The 22,230-nt window shown below is 42.2% G+C and overlaps 1 protein-coding gene across 1 annotated transcript in view; it reads right to left on the bottom strand.

Annotated features, from left to right (window-relative positions):
• Positions 1-22,230, bottom strand: part of BLTP1 (bridge-like lipid transfer protein family member 1) — a 169,645-nt gene that overhangs the window by 62,441 nt on the left and 84,974 nt on the right. Inside the window, exons 43-53 of the mRNA XM_054989703.1 lie at positions 21,894-22,113; positions 20,535-20,693; positions 18,390-18,565; positions 16,153-16,328; positions 14,729-15,435; positions 13,957-14,202; positions 13,338-13,431; positions 8,463-8,513; positions 2,973-3,179; positions 2,594-2,832; positions 865-1,109 (exon numbers count right to left, since the gene is read on the bottom strand). Of these exons, the coding sequence (XP_054845678.1) occupies positions 865-1,109; positions 2,594-2,832; positions 2,973-3,179; positions 8,463-8,513; positions 13,338-13,431; positions 13,957-14,202; positions 14,729-15,435; positions 16,153-16,328; positions 18,390-18,565; positions 20,535-20,693; positions 21,894-22,113 (2,520 nt within the window). The remainder of the gene's footprint in view (positions 1-864; positions 1,110-2,593; positions 2,833-2,972; positions 3,180-8,462; positions 8,514-13,337; positions 13,432-13,956; positions 14,203-14,728; positions 15,436-16,152; positions 16,329-18,389; positions 18,566-20,534; positions 20,694-21,893; positions 22,114-22,230) is intronic.

Genomic DNA, 22,230 nt, shown 5'->3' with positions numbered 1-22,230 from the left:
TGGATTACTTCAGTGACCATTGCTAGGAAACCAACAAAATTATTGCCAGCATTCCAAGTTTGGTTTCTGCCAGTAAAAGGCAGGGGGAGGGGCAGGGCCCTTTCAGGGGCCATTCTGACCTTTGAGACAGAACTCATCAGGGATAGGACTGGCAGCAACCCCCAGTCAATTTGCCGCTGCCACCTGACTTGCATGACTCACTGAGGCCTGGCTGCTTGCTACTGTACAACAGCAGCCACCCTATGAAAACCAATAAAAAAAGCTCCCCCCCCCCACTATCATAGTAAGACCCAGGTTCTTTGACAGAGTGATTGCTGAGATGTAAGATACGAAAAGATGAGAACCACTATGTTATAGCATAACAAGAAATTGTTATATGCAGAAATAACTGTTAAAAAACCGAGTTATTCAAAAAGGCCTTTTTTCTCAGCTAAGAGGGTGGTATTGTAGGAAAGGGATCTCAGATGTTTTGCTAATGAGTTAGAAACCACAGATTTCACCATTATGTTGCCTTACATATTATCTGTTGTTTTAAATATGTACTCCTATATCCTACCTGTGCTTTATGCTGTTCAATGTAAGTCCTAGAATTATGTTCTGTTTCAGCAATTTCTCAACCCCATACTGGATCCTTGCTAATTCTATATCTTTGTAAACTTATATTCTTTTACCCCATGACATTGTTTATGGAAATGTTCTTGACACTGTATGGAAATGCCTGCCCTTGTCCTTGCCACTAATCTCACACTATGCAATCCGCCTTGAGTCTCAGTGAGAAAGGCGGAATATAAATAAATAAATAAATAAAAATAATACACATGTATAAGAAATGATTCTGAGATACAGGTAGTCTTGAATACAAACCTCAGCTACACAACGCAAATAATCTCCCTGGAGATAATAACCCTGCTTAGTCGGCAGTTCATCAATACTCCAAGTCTGATCTGTATAGCTTTCATGCTCCTCCATGATGTATTTACCCGACATGGTGACAGGAGGAAGGTTAAGACTGGCTGAAGGAGGGATGGTAGACAAATCGGTGGCAGAGACTTTAGAAGTGAATCGCAACCTGTGATTTGGCAACTCAAATGTAAACCTTGTTTGTGCACCTGTGGAACCAGGAGAATGATTATGCCTAAATTTAGTATTCATTACTAGCAATACAAAGAACTACTGAGTCAGCCACATGCTTTCTGCTTCAGTGGTCAGTGATACCCATTCTTTCTCTGCAAGTGATGCTAAAACAGTTCAGTTCAGCAAGCTGTGGGCAAGGGGAGAGTTTCTCTCATTCCCAATCCGATTTTCATCAAACTTCACATGGGGCTAAGATGATGTGGTTGAACTTCAGCAAATGTAGCCCTCAGAGAAAATGTTGGAAATTCTGAAAACTGGTTGTAAACCCCCCACATTCATGTCCCCCTGCCCAACATTCGCATGACACAGGGATTTTCAATATCATAATATCAACTGAGAATAATTAGTACTTTCCAAATTACAAAAAAGAGTATTGTCTTCTTAAATTCTCCAAAGAAAGCCACTAGTTCCTGCATAAAATATCTAATATGATGTCCCTCAAAGACTGAAGTAATAAGCAAAGAGAAATCTAGGTTTCAGATATTTTTCCACATGAACAAAGATACAAAGCATGTAGCAGGAATGATAACTTTCCGCCATTAAACTGGTTCATTTCCCCCAGTTTTGGCACATTATGAATTGCTTTTTGTTGTATCCTCAAACTTTCAAAAGAAATTCCCCAGCAATACTGAGGTGCTGCTGCTAGGAAATGGCAACAGCCAAAAACCTGAATATGCAAAGTTTGTCATGAGTTACTCTAGATTGTAACCAAAAACAGTATTTCAAACTGCAGCAATTGTTGACCTATAGTAACTATATAAATACTTGACAATACTTTAGATTCTGCACTTTATTCTCATTCAAAATTCTGATTTTGACCTCAGTGTCTGAAAATTTGTGCTTTGCCCTGTGCTTCTAGCAGGTAGTTAAACCCCCCTTCATGACCACATTTGTCCCTCCAAGAATCCCCTCATCCCACAGACATACACTTTATAAAAAAGAGTTTCCCAAATAGTTTAGATTATGGATGGGAGTCAAAGGAAAGCAGTTCAAAAATCTGACTGGAAACGTTTACAGCACAATGTATTGTCGAAGGCTTTCACGGCCGGAGAACGATGGTTGTTGTGGGTTTTCCGGGCTGTATTGCCGTGGTCTTGGCATTGTAGTTCCTGACATTTCGCCAGCAGCTGTGGCCGGCATCCTCAGAGGTGCGGCACCAAAAGACAGAGATCTCTCAGTGTCACTGAGACACAGAGATCTCTGTCTTTTGGTGCTGCACCTCTGAGGATGCCGGCCACAGCTGCTGGCGAAATGTCAGGAACTACAATGCCAAGACCACGGCAATACAGCCCGGAAAACCCACAACAACTATCGTTTACAGCACACATTACAAGTAGAATTATTACATAATTATTGTATGATGAGTGGAATTTGAAGTGACAAGGTATATAATGATGATATGTCATATTCCTCATATATCCTAAAAAGAGATTTATGAAGCTCTTTGGAACACTGTTACCTGTCATTCCATGGCTTCTCATTCTTCCCATCTTGTACTCTGCTTTTAAGGATGGCAAGAGGGCTGCTCCAATAGCAATTCCATCAATCATGGCACTGAATTTAAGAACAATGGGCTTCTTCTCCAAGCCCTCAGGCAACTGTGGGAATTCATTGGTTTCAACAGGTGTCTGGTTTACACTTGTAGGCGTCTTTTCTGCAGGTAATGGCGTTGCAGTATCTTCTTTTGTAGGCTGGGGTCTGTTTATATTTTTTAAAAACCCACAAACATAAATTATTAGACACCATACATGTTGAGTCCCAGCTGCATGATTACAATATAACCAGGCAAATTTACACAGTCCCCTAAATGGCAACCTATATCAATTAACAGTACTCACATTGTAGATGGCTGTCTGATGAGGTCAGAAATCTGTTTTGAAAGCTGATGAGAACTCCGCACCATCATGCTGTGAAGGGTCGCTGGATGCTGAGGAATGTTGATACTAATGGCACCTACTTTGAACACGGCAGCATTGTTTGTTTTCAGCCCCCTTTGAGCACTGTAAAGAGCCTGTGATTTGGCAATGCTGCATTTCACCACCGTTCTAACAAGAAGAAAATGGTTGTTTATATGTTTTTAAAACAGTTTTAAAATGTAGAAATATATTCAACATTACTAATGGATTTACTTAAACCAAGCTAAGTAAGTTATTAGAAATTTAAGGAAGCATATCAGCCATGCTTAATTTGTAAAACATGAGATGAAAGTTTCTAAAAACTATGCTCATCAAATCCAGAAGACTGGATTACACAGAGTTACCCATTGGTAATGTCACAATTCAAGAAGTTTACACATTTGCCAATCAGGCAGGAGCAACTGGTTAGTTATTACAATAACCAAATCCAGGACTTTATACTAGCTTTTGAAACTGGTGCCGTGAGCAAACATCAACCGAAGAGTATCACAAATTAAGCATGGGTAAATGGATGGCTATTGTCAGTTCACACAGTCATTGCATTTAACTAAATATATAGCCGTGCGCAGCAAAATAATTTTAATCACCACAAAAGACCAATACATTTATGAACAGGAAAACTACAAACACACACACAAACACCATGCATCACTCTGCATATGGGTTTATGAACAATATTTGCTACTGGTTTCTACTCGCAGATAATTTTTTCAGTATTGAACTTGAAGAAAACAATTCCTTTATCTGACAAAACATTCACATTTATCTTATTCTCACAACGCACAAGCTTTTAATGACCATTTTATTATATTCCTGCTGTGAACTGAATACACGAAAATGCACTGCACTGCATTAAAAAAAAATTATGACAGAAGTCCAAATACATGGTTATTGTTTGAATACAGCTGATAGTGGATACATTTGAATGACAACCCTCTATGATCTCTCACCCAAACTTAATGTTAAGTTTTTCATGGCTCAGTGAGTAAACCTTAATACCTTCAACCCAATTTTAAATATACGAGATTTCGGTTTGCAAATGATGATATACTGAAACTTGGGGAAAGTGAATCTTTATGAATTATTAAGAAACATAAAAGATCTAGATTACTCTAGCTCATATACAATCTCAGAGAGTATGCTCCACCCAGTTCTTTGGTATCCTTCCATTTCCAACAATCCCAGCCTACATTAAACTCTTTAAGAGCTCCCTGCGATTGCAGAGCATTTCTACTCACACATCTGAATGCTGCCCCTTCAGCAGTTATATTTAGGAGATACCATAATATACCTTACTCAGACAGACTTTGCCAATGCAACTTGGAAAAGGTCAACTCTTTGTCCCATATGATATTGGAATGCCCTCATTATAATTCTTATTGTGAACTGTGGATTGCTCCTATTTTAACTAAACAACCTACTACTGTGTCAAAAGACAATATAATCCCTTATTTGCTGGTGGACAGAGACGCAAGGATCATGTTGGCTTTGGCTAAGTCTCTCTCCACCATATTTTCCTTAAAGAAATAAAAGACTCCTTATCCGCTGCTCAAGATCATTGGATCAAAGGAGCTTAAAAGGAAAGAAGGAAATACGGTACATGGGATCCAGCAAAATCACCGCCAGAACTTCCATTATTGACTCTGACAAATGGAAGTTCCTTCTCCATGTGAGATTTTTGCCATTTCAAAGAGAGCAGCTGGAGATTCATGTTCATTTAAGTCTTCTGAATTCCAGGCACTGAGTTAGATCCAACCATTTTTCAGTGGTAAAAAAGGGAGGAAATAGTCCAGCTTGACACAAAAAAGGTATGTTGGGATTCATGGGATCTACATGGACAAAAGCCTTATGGGTGGTAGTAAGGATGGGAACTACATACATGGACGAAATGGATGGCAGTATCCCATCCATTATAAGAAAGTCCCAGAGATTTCATTATTATTTACTTCTGTATAAGCACATTCATTTGAAACAGCTCTTTTGTACCATCTTGTTCAGAGACCTCTAGCTTATGCAAGAGAATAAACCAATCATTTTTTCTATGCATTGTTTTTGTAAGTCTCGCATCCAAAGTCACTTTAAAATCTCTTATGAACAAAGTAGTTTTGCATACACAAGGGGGCATTTTGACTTAACTACCGTATCAGGGGGCCCCAATCTTGAGCCTGCAGGCACCTTTGGAATGTTAAAAGGGAGAGAGCACCAACTGAAAATGACTCCAATCTCAAAATGACTGCCATAGAAGTCATACCTCCTGGGAAAAAGGAAGTCTGAAGGGGAATGGAACCACACACCGACTAAAGAAAACCCAGGTGCGTACCAGTCATCCTGATCCTCCAGCTGAAAAACCCTGCCTTACAGCGGCCTTGCCCACATTCTGAAAATTTAGCAGACACCATGGTGGACACCATGGTGCTGGGAACCCTGTACTATATCATATAGGAGGGGACAGACCTCAGTCAAGTAAGAGCCATCAGCTCCTGAAGTAAACTGGACTTGAGCTTCTTCTCCATTTGGCATATATTTAAAAATGTTGTCTTTAATTGCATAATTGCAAGCTATTTTGGTTTACAGATTGCTCATTTCATGGAAGATAATAAAAATAAATTAAACAGGAAGGACAATTTTATACCTGGCATTTCTTAACTTCTGAGTGTTCAAACTAAATAATATGAATGCTTATGTGAGGATTTCTCCCTTTCCAAACCTGATGCTGTATAATGGCAGGTCAGTGAGAAATAAGACGACAACCCTCTGGAATACTAGCCAAGAAGGTAGTTTTGACCTGGCATGTTTGAATGAGACCTGGTTGGCGGAAGAGGAGATAGTGCCCCTTACTCAGTTGACCCTCCCATTTTACTCAGTCCTTCATCAGCCTCGAACAGAAGGACAGGGGTGGGGTAGTGATTTTTCTACGGGATGTGTTTTCCTTTAGGAGGATCCCTGTGCCAGAGATCTCTGGACTTGAGTGTGTTGTCCTAGTGTGGAATGCCCAGGAGAAGGTGGGTGTTCTGCTGGTGTACCGTCCATCCATCTCCAATATTCACACTGGTGAAGCTGACAGAGGTTCTGGCCAACTGGATGTTGTGCCTCCTCAGGCTAACAGTTCTAGTGGACTTCAACATTCATGTGGAGACTACTCTGTCAAAAGTTGTTCAGACTGTATGGCTTCCATGGCAACATTAGGATTCTCCCAAGCAGTATTGGACCCCACACGTGAAGTAGACCACATGCTGGATTTGATCTTGTGTGCAGGGGTAGATCTGAATAACATGGTATGTTGTAAGCTGATGCCATGGTCAGATCATTTCTTTCTGAGGGCCAGGACCTCTACTCTTCCATGGAAGGGCAGCGAGTATATTTTTGCTTGCCTGCGGAGACTTATGGATCCAAACGAATTCAGGGAGCCATCGATCAGATTGTTCCCCGATACCCTCTTCTTTCTTTAGCTCCTTGGTTTAATGAGGAGCTAAGAGAGTTTAAGAGGAGACTTAGACAGCTAGAGTGAGATTGGTGTCAGCCCCATGGTGAAGCTATGAGAACATGCTATAGAGTAGGGGTGTGCACCCCAACAATATTCAGGTTTCCCGAAAACAATATTCAGGTTTCCAAAAACAATTCTGAATAACCCGAATCCCAAAATGGCTTGGGTGTTTGAATCGCTTCGGTATGCTCTGTAAAGAGTTGGAGCACACCAAAGACACCCTTTTCATGCCACTCGCAAGCAGCACGGGAAGGGGAACTTTCAAATGCCCTGCCGCTTGAATCACCCGATGCATCCAGTAAAGCCAGCAGCAGGGTGTTTGAAACTGAAACTTCCCCTTCCTGTGCTGCCAGCGAGTGGCACGGGAAGGGGCGCTTTCAAATGGCGGGGCGTTTGAAAATGAAAGCGCCCCTTCCCATGCTTTCAGAAGGGATGCTTTCAGTTTCAAACGCCCCGCTGTTAGCTTCACCCAATGCGAGGGGGAGTCTTTTTGTGCCACTCCCCCATCAAGGGAAAAAAGTGATGGGGCAGGAAGTCTGAAAGCAAGCAGCACGTTTCTAATTGTTTGCAATGCAAACAGCTAGAAAAGTGCTGCAGGAGTGGCTGCTGCTGCTTTGCCCGAAGCTTCCCGAAGCGATACAAATCGCTTTGGAAAGCTTTCATTCAGTATTTCCAAACTGGGACCTCAATGCTGGGCCCAATTCAGGAATCCCATATCTTTCTGAATCAAGCCCTATTTGGGGGGTTTTCCCAAATCGAAATCCCGAATCGCACACTCCTACTATAGAGGCTATTTGAAGGCCTATGAGGTGATGTTGAAGATGGTGAAGAAATCTTCTCCACCTCCACTGCATCCACGTTCATATCCAGTGCAACTGTTTAGATTGATTCGGCAACTTAACTACTCCTCCTATGATGTCTACCTAGGATGATTTGGCCCCAAGCATTTCATCCCTCCCCCTCCTCACTGCAGCCTGCTCCTTCCCAGCCTGAATGTCTGTTAGCCCATACGATTCTGTGACCTCAGGAAAATTTTTCTAGGCTGGGGGTGGCTGGGGGTGGGATATGGCAAGAATCTGCATCCACCAGTGCATTCCACTGACAGATCTACTTGATTCAATCCTAATATTGTTATGTATTGTACCATTGTTACTTATGCTCTCTGGAATGTTCCAGTTCACAATTTTAGCAAGTAAATAAACAATCACACCAGGCCTTTCTTCCCCAATCATTCCTATTAGAATTTATGCCTCTGTAGCCTCAAAAGTGCACTGTGCTACCTCAGACAATTTTACAGCATGGCAACTGCTTTGTGACACTGGTTAATTACCATGAGCAATTTACAAGGAATCTTTTAAAAATACTATTTAATTTCCTCTTTCTCTTTTTAAAACTTTTTAAAACATATCAACAGGGAACCAACTTGCATAATTTAGCAGAAATGCATGCAATTCAAACCAACATAATCGAATTATGTGATCTCACAGTTAGTAGTACTCTATGTATTCAGTGTATTTATATTCCATTTTCTTCCATTCTAATTCCCAAGACAGCTTGCATAGGATTCCCAGCTGGTCTCCCATCAATTATTCTCTACAATTCTCCAAGCTACTCAGGCACATACCAGCTTAACTTCAGCAAGGCTGCTATATCATGTGCCTATCATACCCTGGTATATATTAAAAGTTATTAGCAACTGTAGTAAAGCAGGTCATCAGCAAAGCTACATAAAAAACCTTTAATGACTACATTCTGTGCCGATGTTTCTAAAATAGGCTGATTAGTATGTTATATCAACTATATTTTGTTTTTAGAATTCATCCATTATAATTAAGGAGTAGCTGGGTACATTTCAAGTCAATAAAATGCATCTTAACTATACCACACACAGTGCTAATTGCAAGCCATTTAAACATCATGCAACATACAGAAATTCTTGTTTGGCTGTGCTTGTTGGTGATGTGGGGAAATCCTCCAGTCTACAGGTGAAGATTGGAAATAGCAAAGAAACAAAAACAAAGCAAAATAAAGAATAAATAGTCATGCAGAATTAGTCAGGTATTTGTAACCCACAATATGACCAATCAACTAAAAATAGTAATTTTTGAAGCAACCTCTCATAGGCAAAGGAGCAACGCCATCAAGGAATTGCCCATTTATTTCAGTGCAGATAACATCTATGAGTGCATAAAGAGAGCTGCATGACAGCTGCTGTAGCACAGTGGTTAAGTGGTTGGGCTGCGATTCAGCACTCTTCTTGTTTGAATCCCACTACTGCCATGGACTCAGTAGATGGTCTTAGGTAAGCCATGCTTCTCAGCTCCCCAGCTGTATTGTGAGGATAATAACAACACTGACTCTGAGTGGGGCACTAACCTGTATAGAAGCCTCAACCCCTCTTGACTCACCTGAGGCTGGTTTGCAGGCTGTGGAGTACAGGGCGGAGCTGCTACAGCATTGCCCAGGCCCAGGCAGCTCCCAGAAGCCCCAAGTTACCACATGGGAGATAATGGGTTCAAATTGCTTGGCCAGACAATCAGAAATAGGCTCTCAGGGCCCGGGGGGGCAAGCTTGGTTGGTGGACTGGGAAGTCTTTAGTCAGGTCCGCTGGGCAGGCTTATTAGAGGGATTCGCCTAGCCGCCACATGCACTGCCGGTGCCAGTGTTTCTGGCGCATACGGCACCCCCGTGTGCGTGCCACAGACTGCATGATGACGTCATCGCACAGCACACACCGAGGGCATTCGCTGGCAGATGACTGAGGTGGCAGGCGGAGGCTGCTCCGCGCTCCGCATGCCGCCCCGGCAGCGGCTCGTGGCTGCTGTGCCCGGCTGGGTCGTGTGGTGGCAGCGGCACGGGGCTGGCTGGCTGCAGCAGTTGCGGGCCAGCCACGCCAGCTCCGCAGCGCGTGCCTCCGCCCCCGACACCCCCTCCAGCGCCTCTCCAGTGCCCTCGCGCCTGAGGCCACCGCCTACCTGGCCTCTATGGGCGCGCTGGCCCTGGCCACATGCAGTTGTTTGCAGCCAGCATCTTACCCAGCCCTCCCTCAGTTCAGGATAGGGTATGCATGCTTTACAAGGAGGCGCTCTTTGGGTCTGTCCTCGGGAAGGGTTATATCTTGTTGCTGTTTATATTTCGTCACAACTTTAGGGCGGCGGTTTTGGAATTGGGCATGGATTCTTTTGGGGGGGAAACTCAGTGTGCGTACAATGCTTTCCCATTGCTAGATATTGCTTTAAGGGATCTTGGGGGCAATGCAGGACAGGGAAAGCCCAGCTCAGGGCTGTCAGGGCATGCCTCCTCCCAGGTTACAGGGGAACCACGCAGAGGCATATGCCCAGGTGGAATCCCATTTGCTGTCATCTCATGGTGCCCCCTCCCTCAGTTGGCAGTCTGAGGGGATCATCGGATGGCAGGCAGGTCAGCCAATCATCAGATTCATGCCCTATGTAGTGCCAAGTGAAGGAGCCTGTAAGCTGTGGGGCCTTTTTAACTTCACCAGTGGTGTTCATGTCTTTCTGGACCCTGCCCTCAAACTCACCCCTTAAACTGATCCCACAAGAGTGGCATATAAGAGCAATTATTATTATTACTTGGAACAAAGCCCGTTGTGGGAAAAAAATACAACGGGCCCTAGAAAGGGGAGGGCAGACAGGCAGGCATTCACTCCTCTTCCGTCACTGATTCCAGCTGGTGAAGGGGGGGTGGGCATTGTCATTTGCTCCATGCCTGAACTGCCTGATCTCAGCCATGTGAAGGGATGGTGGGCTTTGCTATTTGCTCCGTGCCTGATACATGCCGGGTAAAGGGGGGGCATTGCCTCCTGTTCTGCGCCTGACTACGGCTGGCTGAAAGGGGGCAGGCATTGCCGCCTGCTCCGAGCCTGATCCCAGCTGGGTGAAGGGGGGTGGGCATTGCTACCTGCTCCTCGCTGGGTGAAGGGAGGAACAGGCATTGCCTCCTGCTCCATGCCTGATCCTGACAGGTGAAGGTGGGCGGCGTGCTTTACTACCTGCTCTGCTCCTGATCCCAGCTGGGTGAAGGGGATGTGGGCATTGCCACCTGCTCTGCTCCTGATTCTGGCAGGTTGAAGGGAGGGCAGGGATTGCTGTATGCTTGGCTCCTGACTCCGGCAGGGTGAAGACAGGGTGGACATTGCTGCCTGCTCAGTGGCTTAATCCAGTAGTTTGAAGAGGGCAGACATTGCCACCTGCTCTGCTCCTTATCCCAGCTGGGTGAAGGGAAGAAGGGCATTGCCTCCTGCTCTGCACTTTATCCCAGCCAAATGAAGGTGTGAGGTGGGCATTGCCACCTGCTCCACTCCTGATCCTAAACGAGTGATGGCGGGTGGTGAGCATTGCCACCTGCTCTGCCACTAATACTACCTGGGTTAAGGCAGGGGAGGGCATTGCCACCTGCTTCACTCCTAATACCAGCTGGGTTAAGGCAGGGAGTGGGCACTGCCACCTGCTCCACTCCTAATATCAGCTGGGTGAAGGCAGGAGACAGCATTGCCACCTGCTCCCATACTGCTCCCGGCCTGGGCTTCCCACAATGGCACATTTTCTGGAGGGACATGGTGCCTTGCCTAGGCTTCCCTCCATGGCACCACCCTCTGGTGGCGCACCAGGGTATAAAGTGAGTTGTCTGAAACACGCTTACTCAATTATATCGTAAGAAGATAAAAGGCTCTGTATACACAGCAGTTCCCTTTCTATTGAAATAAATGGGAAAGTCCATTCCTGTAGGAGCATGCATTTAACTACTGACAGAAAAGCAAGTTCATACTTTTAAGGAATTTTTAAGTAATGCAGAAAACAGTAAAGTCCTTTCAGAAATATAGAACCAAAAGGTAGAAATATGGAACCAAAAGGTTTGCATGGTTTCAAATCTTTCAAGTATATATATTTTAAAAACTAAAATAGAATATTTTATATTTGTAATAAATATTTTATATTTGTAATAATGAAAGTAAATGACTAGTACTTCTTTTTTAAACAAGAATGCTCTGTAGTGTCTTGCTATTCTAATTTAAAAGGATCAAATGGAAGAAAAAATCATGCACTTTCAACTTAGTTGCGCAAAACATTGGAAAAATAGATCAATTAGGAAAAGCCATCACGTATTCATGCACAAAAAGGTGAAGAAGTCATCTGTATTAACATCAGAGTTAAATTATATAAGGTGAAATAATTAGTATTATGCAACAAAGCAATTTAAACATTCTCTAAAAAGAGATGTTTCATGTACAAAGCACCCAGCATAACAAGTCAACAGTTATTTTAAGCATTTCCATAAATGGTCCAGTGGCTCTTTCACAGTTTGGGTTGGATCTGGACAGTCTGTTTCACCGGCAATGGTGAACTATTCCAGTGTAGTAACTTTTTGCTAATGCAAGAGCCTTTTCTACCAGTGGAAGAACCTGTTGCATCAACAAAAGAACCCCTAGATAGAAAGAACAAGACATCAGAACAGACTGGCAAGATTCAACCCAGTATTAATATTCTCTATTGTAAATAAGCTGCATAGTTCATGACATTATTGATCACAAAAATCACACAGAAATTTGCCTACTATTCCATAACCTCATATTCATGACAGAATTCTAACAATAATAAAATGTCTGCTAGAAAGGAAAGAGGAGAGGAAACAAGAGATACTGAATAGAAAATTGGCAAAGTACAAAATGTTTAGGAATTGTCAGAACGTGCCCTGGCCTAGCATCTCTCATATAAGTTCACATTAAACCTGGACAGATCCATGAACTGTGTGGGTTCTGGGCTCTCAAAACCCTCAGCTGCCTCTTTAGTTTCTGAATCTTGTGCACAACTCCTGCACTGATTGCATCTAAGGGTCAAACTAGACATGCAGCTTTTTAAAGTGTTGGATCAGGGTTGCCCAGACCCAAATCAGATTCCCCACAGCCACACAGCAGCTGTATGGAATGGCTGTTAAAAAATAAAGGAGAACCCAAATGGCCTAATAAAGCCATCACAAAGGGCTCCTGTTTCCCCCTCCCAAGCCATTTCCCCATGTCAAAATAGCATGGGGAGAAGCACAACACACACTCCCCTCCCCACACTCGCTATTTTGGGAAATAGCTTGAGAGGCATATCTACTTTGACGCTGAATGGCCAAAGCTTAATCCTGTGGCCCCAGTGACTGAGCAACAGCGCTCACCAAGCTGTAAACAGCATAGGGACATTATTTTCCATCTTCATTTTAAGTATTATTCCAAATAGTATGATAACAAAACAGATGTGAATAAATAACATATGCGATTGCAGCCGCTTCATACTATGATACTATACAATTTTTGTAATGGCTAATATTATTTGCCCCTGAAGATCATTTGCGGGTGCAGTTACATACCTAAAAAAGACAGAGGGACTCATGTAAGATACTTCTTTATTAGTAATTTGCCTCTTTTAGTTTTCTTGCACAGAGCAGCTTCTTGAAATTCAGTTAAGTTAAATATCAAAAAGAGTCCAGTAGCACCTTTAAGACTAACCAACTTTATTGTAGCATAAGCTTTCGAGAATCACAGTTCTCTTCGTCAGATGCATCTGACGAAGAGAACTGTGATTCTCAAAAGCTTATGCTACAATAAAGTTGGTTAGTCTTAAAGGTGCTACTGGACTCTTTTTGATTTTGCTACTACAGACTAACACGGCTAACTCCTCTGCAGTTAAGTTAAATGTCTAAGAAAGGATTATTGTCCCTTGTGTTATATTGTTTGACTACTACAGATGCCTTCCAACTGGTTAGAGAATCCGTGTCAACTTTTTTTACTTTGCACTTACTGAATATTTGGTGTGATCCCTTCCAGCAGAACAATATTAACACCACCTATGTGAGCAGTAGCACTTGTCTCCGTCATCTTTTGATGAAGTATATCTTTAAATTGAAAAAAATAGGTTAAAGCTGTGTGAAATTGTATATTGCTTGTATTTATTTTGATGAGAACATAGGCAAAGCATAAAGGATTAATTACTTTCAATTACTGTAATAGTTTAAGAACAGGATGAGCAACCTGGATGGAATTTTAACACCAACATTTGGAGTTATTTAAAAAAATGTATTAAAACATTTTAACCTTGAATTTCCTTGTAATTCAGGAAAGCTTACCATAGTAGATTAAAAACATTTACAATTAAAACCAAAATAAAATAATCCCCAAATTCCTCCCTCCGCCCTTAAAAGATACTTAAAATACATCATTTGGGAGTAAATACAATACTATGTTTCTATTTAGTTGTATGACAAATACTTTCTCCATGAGTGTAAATTCAGTATCTTCATGTATTTCAATAAAGAACACACAATGTCAGAACGGGGGCTTTCCAAACCATATGTTATATGACATAATGACATCATATTTATTGCACAGACATGTTAAGCAAAAACAGAGAACTGCTCTACCTTTCATTTTTTCTTTGAGTGTAAAACTCCCATGGATTCTCTTCAGTTCAGCTTCCATTGTTAGCCCACCAATATCTGCCTCAAGGTGAGTGCGATTCACCATGCCTATTCCAAAGACTATCAAGGTCACATGCTGAGGCTCAGATGTGACTAAACTGCGCTTCCTCTGGGTTCTGCTTAAGCTGCTGTTATCCTGCTCATTCTCAAATATAACTCTACATACAGGTTCAGCAGGACTCCGAACACCTACGGAAAACAGAAACCAGCAAAGCAAAAGTACAACGACTGATAGAGCAAAATTCTTAGTTACTTTAAACCTTTCTCTGATGAATTGAATATAGAGGTCATACTTAGTGGGTAAGCAGTTTCATATAAGGATCTCTCACATAGCAGCCCCAAATGCCACCCTTCCAAATGCTGCGCCTGGAGGAAAGAGGACCCCAAGGCACAGCAAGGAGGGGACTGGAGGACTACAGTGGAAAGGAAGAAACTGGCAAAAAATCCCCACCCCTTCTTTCTACAGAAATCCTCTGTGAAATCCAAGTAACTAATAGTAATCAAATAGAAAGTTGTCATTAATGATAAAAATAAATATGGTAACATTAAGAGACTGCAAAATGAAAATGTATTTTTAGTATTTAAATTCAGATCACAGATTAAAACATGGAACACAACAGGCTAGCAGTAGCAAGTGGCAATTACTGCTGCATGTCTGAATCCTGATTCTTGTGATTTTTTTAAAGTACTGCAAATGCTCCAAAGGCTCTCTTACCTGTTGGGCAAAATGTTTCAGAAGATTTTTCTAAAATCCCTGTTGGATCTAAGATAAGAGAATAAAAATTTAACAGTTTATACATATTTTGCCAGCATTCTGCGGAAGGTTCACTCTGCTCCGATACTGTAATTGAATCAGAGTCATCCATATGAATGGTCACGTGATCAACCACATCCTTTGAACCTTTCCTAGATACTTTAGAAGTTCTTCTTTCTGATCTCCCAAGAGAGTTTTTGTTTCGAGATTCTTTTTTATTGTTCTCATTGTTAGGCCGCTTGTTTTTTGCATTGTTTATTCTGTTGCCACCATTGAGGCTTCCTCGAGAACTGCGACTGAAGTCAGAAGAACGAAAGTCTCTATGCTTGCGGGTTTTAAAGGTTGGCGTAGGAGAAGCTGAACCAGCTGTATACCTGCTGAGCTTGATGTCTGTCTGTGTAGCTTTGATATCATCTATCATGGTGCTGAACTGGTGAATAAGACGAACCAGTGCCATATCTACATGCTGGCTTATAGACTGGCAAGAGATTGTAAAATTGCAGTGAAAAGTGCTATAATGACGTTTGTTGAAGTCATGAAAGGCAAGGGCGCTGGTGGGGTTCTGAGGTGTGCAAACTGATTTCTCCATTATAACAGCACTGAGGCTGAACGTTTCCAACATTAATGCAGGTTTAAATTCAAGGGGAGGCAGATTGACTGCTCCTTGCCTGAGAAAGAAAAATAAAGGTTTTAAAATAAGATGCTTTAAGTGTTATGCAGTACTTAATTATCACCACTCTCTTTTGAAGGCTAATCCTTCTTGGACAATTTTTGCCAATGTTTACCGTGCGATGCAATCTCCTACATTAACACTATAGCCAGATTACCATGGCAAAGATCTATGAATTATAATTTTTCATGCCTATATTTCCTCATTCAGTGCTGCAAACAGGAACTAAGGACCATTTCCCATGAGTAAACTGAGAGAAGAATAGAGTGTTCCCTGCTTAATAATGGGTTCATGTTGACAGGTGCTCCTTCATCACTTATCCAGCTTTAACATGCCAATATGTTGCTAGAAGCAACATACTGGCAGGAAAACAAAAAAATGCTAAACCCTATGAAAAAGTCAAGAAAAATAAGCTCCTGCATTGTTGCTCCACAAGCACAGTACCAAACCAAATCTACTTGGCTTACATATGCTCACAAGAAGGGAACCAAGAGCAAGTAAAATGGTATTCTAAGGCAAGTTGTATAAAAGTATACCACTCCAACTTCAACATCAACTAATTTCTCATACTCCCAGTCCACAATTTTCTTCTGTTTGACTTACATCTGACTTTTTAGGAAGAGACAAACAGAAATAAGCAAGAGCAACTGTTCAGAAGCAATTAAAAAATATGTGGATGCTCATTAAACTCATTCTTGGGATGTGAGCATGATACCTTCGTGCTCTTTTGCTTCTTCTTTCCTTTGCGGTATCTGAATCCACGATGTCTGCTCTAAGGCAGTCCAGAGTCCCTGAGAAGGAAAGGTGCTCTCCGAAGTACATCCTGTAGCACAGTGGCGCTGCGTCTTGAGACTGAATTCCTATGTGGCTCAGAAGAGGTTTGAAAACAACCTATTAAAATGATATAAAGAATTTTAAAATTATTTTGACATCTGTAAAAACAAAGCTACAATTCTGAAGTTGCTTCTAATATTTTAAATCACTTCATGATAGCAACCTGTATATTGGAAAAGCAATAATTAACCATTATTTAAACTGTTTATTGAGAATATGGTCCAACTGAGGAAAAAAACAATAAAATCATAATATTGTTCACATCATATCAATTTGTTGAAAACCACTGTTTGCAAACTACAAGCCAGACTGACAGTCATATGGTGCTCCTCTCATGTAAATTTATTATTCATATCGTTATTTACACTACGGTAGTAGCTCTGGATTCCTCAATCTAACAGGACCTGCATACACTATCAAATTGAAACAAGCATCCCAGAATAGGCCTAGTCTGCACTTACAGGAGAATGAAGAAATAATGAAGCGGTATAATTAACATACCACTTCAGATTGCAAATCACATTTTTGTACACTCCCCTGAGTGAAAAAAGGATGATCTTGGAATTGGATTTAGGTATCAAATTGGGTTCTTCTCTTTGGGGCTGGTCATCAAATCAAAGCCCAATCTATGGGACTTCCAAGGACCATATACAGGATATTATTACTTACTAGTGATGTGTGTGACAGCTCTATGGCTAAATATGCTTTCCTTCCAATTCAAGTGCCTAGCTGCAGAACTGCATTCCCATTCAAACTAATATACTAACAGTACAAGCCTAAGAGTTACTCCAGGCTACACCAATTGAAATTAATGGGCTTAGACTGGAGTAACTCTTCTTACGACTGCGATGTTTGCGTACTTATCTGATTTATTGAAAATACAACTGACCAAGGTTTTCAGCAGCTAAGGAAAAACTTTGGCAAGGATCCACTGAAGCATTTCCACCAGGTAGAAGGACTTGCATCACTGAAAAGAGTCCAGTAGCACCTTTGAGACTAACCAATTTTACTGTAGCATAAGCTTTCGAGAATCACAGTTCTCTTCGCCAGATGCATCTGATGAAGAGAACTGTGATTCTCAAAAGCTTATGCTACAGTAAAGTTGGTTAGTCTCAAAGGTGCTACTCAGGGCCGGATCGAGGGGGAGGTAGGGGGGTTAGCCTGCCCCCGGCACCGCCAAAGAGGGGGTGCCGGGCGCGGCTGCCAGCTGCCCGGGAGGCTGAGCGCAGGGTTGGGAGAACCTCGCCAGCCCCGCTGATGGGGCGGCTGGCTGGCTTGCCGCGCAGGACCTCCCAGCCCTGTGCTCAGCCACCCCAGCGCATGCCCGCGCCGCCACCAGTTCCATGGCTCACCGGGCGCTGGGGCGGCCGGCTTGCCGCGCATGACTCCCACCCTGCGTGACGACGTCACAAAAGTGACGTCATCACGCAGCGCCCGGAGCGCATGCGCGCTCTGCACGGGCGGAGCGCCCGGGCAAGGTTTGCCCCAGGTATCCGCGCGCCTGGATCCGGCGCTGGTGCTACTGGACTCTTTTCTATTTTGCTACTACAGACTAACATGACTAACTCCTCTGGATCTACTTCCATCACTGAGTATATCTTTCTCATCTTCCCATTCCTGCTAAAGCACAAAATGCTGAGAGGATTCAGGGGCATTTTGGGCTGCAGCAGGAAAGAAGTGCTGAGAATTGTGTTCCAAGGAAGGAAAATGAAATTGACAAGAGATTAGGATCTACCAAAGCATTTTCATGGATGGGAGGACTTCCATCATTGGAACACAACTCTCAGCACTTCCTTCCTACTACAGCCCAAAATACTGAGTGCTTTCAGGGGCACTTTATAATTATTTTAATTGGGTCATCTGCCTTGAATTTGTTTACTGGAAAGGCAGAATATATATGTAATTAAATGTAAAAAAATCTTATTTTATAAAGAGAAACTAGTGAAGAACAATACAAAGCACAGAATCAGATTGCATGCTTAACTTGAAGGTCAGAAAATCAAATACTGGAACTTCTGCAAGTTTACATAATTCCTTGGGAGAATCAAATATAGCCTACGCATTTCATTTGCTGTGCAGACGTTTCTTTTTCAATTTTAAATATGTTCAAACACCCACCTGAGCATCAGCAAGCTGAACAGCAGGAAATCCCTGGTTACCTTCCTCAATACCAGCAATATCATCCTGACTGGTACTGTGTTGTGAATGAGTTCCATCCAATGTGTTCTGATCACTGGAAAGCACTGTATTGAAGTCAGATGCTGAAGGTATAGTAGGGAGATTTGAGGCTACGCCTACAAAACAATACCACATCTGTCTAAATTCTCTAGCATTACATCTAGTTCTGATAAATGCAGACTTAGTCAATTTATACAGAAAAAGGAAAATATTAAACACAAGTGCAAGGAGAAAGATATTTTGCAGGTATTGCCCATATATAGAAGAAATTACTAGGGTTATGAACATTATCATCTCTCTTTTAAAGACTAAACTTTTCAGAGAGTTTTGGGGTCTTTGATCACTTAGCAAAACTAAGAATCATGACTTGTGCCCAAACTAGTGAAAACTAGAGGCCTCCAACCCTTAAAAGAGAGCCAGTTTGGTTCAGTGGTTAAGAGTGGCAAGACTCTAATCTGGAGAGCTGGGTTTGATTCCCCACTCTTCTGCTTGAAGCCAGCTGGGTGACCTTGGGTCATTTACAGCTTCTCGGAGCTCTCTCACCCCAACCCACCTCACAGGGTGATTGTCCAGGCATTTAGGCTACCAGCCAGGATAGCTAAAAAGCACCTGAGTATTCAGAGGACATGGACTCCCTAATTCCAGATGATGGGGAACAGCTTTGGGACTTCTGGAATTTACTGGCTAGAGCAACATGCTGAACTGGTTTAGATGGTAGCCTTGTTGGTCCACAATAGAACAGCCGGATTTTAGTCCAGTGGCACCTAAGAGACCAACAAGATTTTCAGAGTATAAACTTTTGAGAATCAGAGCTACCTTCTTCAGACGAGTGTTTGAAGTAGGGAGCTCTGACTCTTAAAATCTTACACTCTGAATATCTTGTTGGTCTCTAAGGTAGACATGGGTACAAACAGAAATACGAATCAAATTTCATGACGAATCAGGCTGATTTGTGTATCGCGAAAACACATTTTGTGGGGCCATGACTTTTGGGGCCGATTCGTTCAATCGTGAATGCTTCGTGACACCAGAAAGGCTGATGCCGATCCATTATTTCCCTAGGCAACATAAGCCCAGAATGTCTGCAGACCTTTTGTTGCTGTGGAAACTCCAATCTTAGCCCACATAACCTTGATAGGCAGCTCTCCCTGCCAACCTAAGCAATGCGGGTCAGCACAAGTTTACCTGTGAACTGTAGTTAGAGACTCCTTCCCCTCTCTGTTTCCCTTCTCTGTTTTTAAGAACGGGATGGTGGAGTTGCAGCAGCGGTGGCTGCCTCAGCAGATCCTTCTGCCACTGCGTGCTTTTTGCCAGTTTCAGGAACCCTTCCCTGACTCTCTACCTCCCATCCTCCTGCTGCTCTGACATGCCTTCCCACTCCCCAAGCTCCCCGGAGCAGATCCTGAGTGGATCCGCTCTGCTCAGCTTTTCCTTCGAGAACTTGGAGGCGGGGGGGGGGGGAGGGCATGTCAGAGCAGCAGGAGGACGGGAAGGAAGAGTCAGCAAACAGAACCTGAAGAGAGGAAAACTCAAACAGATCCACTCGACTTTTCTTCCAGCAGTGGCAGAAATCAGGAGGCCAGGAGAACAGGAGGGAAAAGTCAGCAAAGAGAGCCAGAAGAGAGCTACTTGGAGGGTGGCTGGAGAAGAGCCTGCTGAAGTCTCCCTGCAAGTTTGGCATCTCTTGGTATGAAGGGGGCCGTTTCGGAGCCCCTGGATCTGATGAATCACGAACCTAACAAATCATTTCACGAAACGGGACAATTTCGTGAAAGTTCATGGTTCGTGTTTTGTGGAACGCGATGAACCACAAAACTCAGGGTTCATTTTCCCCCTCGTTTCGTGCCCATCTCTACTCTAAGGTGCCACTGGACTAAAATCCTGCTGTTATGCTGATCTGGAGAGATCTTTCGTCTCATTCAACAGGACTCTCCTTATGCTTATATTTTAAGTGATCTGAAGACATCCATGTTTGAGGTTTTTCTGGTTCATTAAGAAACCTCAGGAGGCACTTATTTGAGAGAAAAAAAGACGAGCTGCTGAATGTTTTGCTATAATATCAAAAAAAGAATTTCTGGTTAATACCTGTTGGAAGACTATTGTGTCCAGATTTGGTGACAGGAGATTCTTGAACCATGCTTCCTCTGTTGCCCACAGCATTTGACATCCAGTTATAAAAGCTCACAGATGACGGCTCGGTTAATAAAGGATGTTCTGATAACATGTCGGAGGGCACTGTGTTCACTAATTGGGCATAAAGTACAACACAGTTAATGTATCACTGTGTGTCCCATATGACTGGCAATATGAAGTTATACGTAAAAAAATTTCAGTTCTTTACCATAACAACATATACTAAGGAAACCAAAAATGTCAATTGTGGAGCTAATATTAAACCAGTACAACATGAATATAAGAACAGGACATTTAATAGACCCCATCCTCTGGCTGTTTCCCTTACTGAATGAAAAACCCTTCATCAGCATGTCCCTGTTCTGAAAAGACCAGTGTTTAGGCCCCCTTCCCCAAAAGTTCGTTCTTATTTGCCGCTTTGAACGAACTACAATGCATGCTGCTGCAAGGTTCCATGCTTAAACTATCTTCATACTTGGGGTATGCAACAATGTAGACACTCAGCATTTCCACTGCTGAAATTCAGTAGGTCTCCCAACTAAAACAAATGACTTGATGGAGGTGAAAAAAATAAACCTATAAATAATTTATTAAAAATTTTAAGCGTTATTTTCTTAGAAAGTGCAATGCACTCAACTGCTTATTAGAGATATAAACATGATTCAGTAGATGTCAACTGAAAAAGTACCATAACTTCAATAATAATAGCAACACCAGATATACGCAGCGGCAAAATAGGACAACGTTACTGTAGTTTGTGGACTGGCATCTATTACATTCTTCATGCAAACTTAACATATATAAATTTTGCACAGAAACACTGAAGTTAGCTATGACAATGAATTTTGAAAGTATGGTGCTGAATAAGCTGCTTATTTTTGAGTTTTCATGACACGTTTATAGTTTTACTATGGCTTGCCCTCAAAATTTGAAGTTAACATTCCAAATTTAATGTTAAGATCTCCCTATTAAACTGGAAAATGTTGCTTTTAATGTTGCATAAAAATAATATAAACAGAAATCTTTTTTAAAAGCATCAAGCAAATGCCTAATAGCAGTAGCAGTAGTATTTAGTTAACTAAAGAAACAGCAACATGCTATTTCTTCTCTTCACTAGCTTTCATTACTAGATTTAGTGAGATTGTCCATTAAACCTTCAGTGGGTTCCCTAGCAGCAGAGGCTTGCCCACAATAAGAGTCAAAGATAAACTGCAAATGTCTGGATTCACAATAATGAAAACCAATTATCTGATTGATTACACTTTGCTTTAACTGCTCAAAACTGAAGCACTAGTGCAATGTACTGTGTACCTGTTCTTGTTAAAGAACTACTTTTAGGGGCTGATGCATTTCTTTGAGGAGTTCCTTCCAAGAGATTATGTAAGCTAGGAAAACTTCCGGTCAGGTAGCTGAGCAGACTTTCTTTCCTTGGACTTTCTTTGATAAGCATCCCAGAACGACCAACATGCACTGGTGAGTCTGTAGCTGTATCTCCACTAGTGTAGCTCAGGGAGTGATATGGATGGATACCCTGAAACACAAACACAGGACCACATTAAAAGCCTAACAGCCAAATTCTAAACATGGAAATAAATACAAGGTTCTTTATTGGCTTCGTTACAGATTAACATAGCTCTGTAGTTAGAGT

Source organism: Eublepharis macularius, chromosome 10 (genome assembly GCF_028583425.1).
Source record: "Eublepharis macularius isolate TG4126 chromosome 10, MPM_Emac_v1.0, whole genome shotgun sequence".
Classification (NCBI taxonomy): Eukaryota; Metazoa; Chordata; class Lepidosauria; order Squamata; family Eublepharidae; genus Eublepharis; species Eublepharis macularius.
Note: the sequence above shows the minus strand (reverse complement) of the source record. Positions and strands in the feature narration are given on the sequence as shown.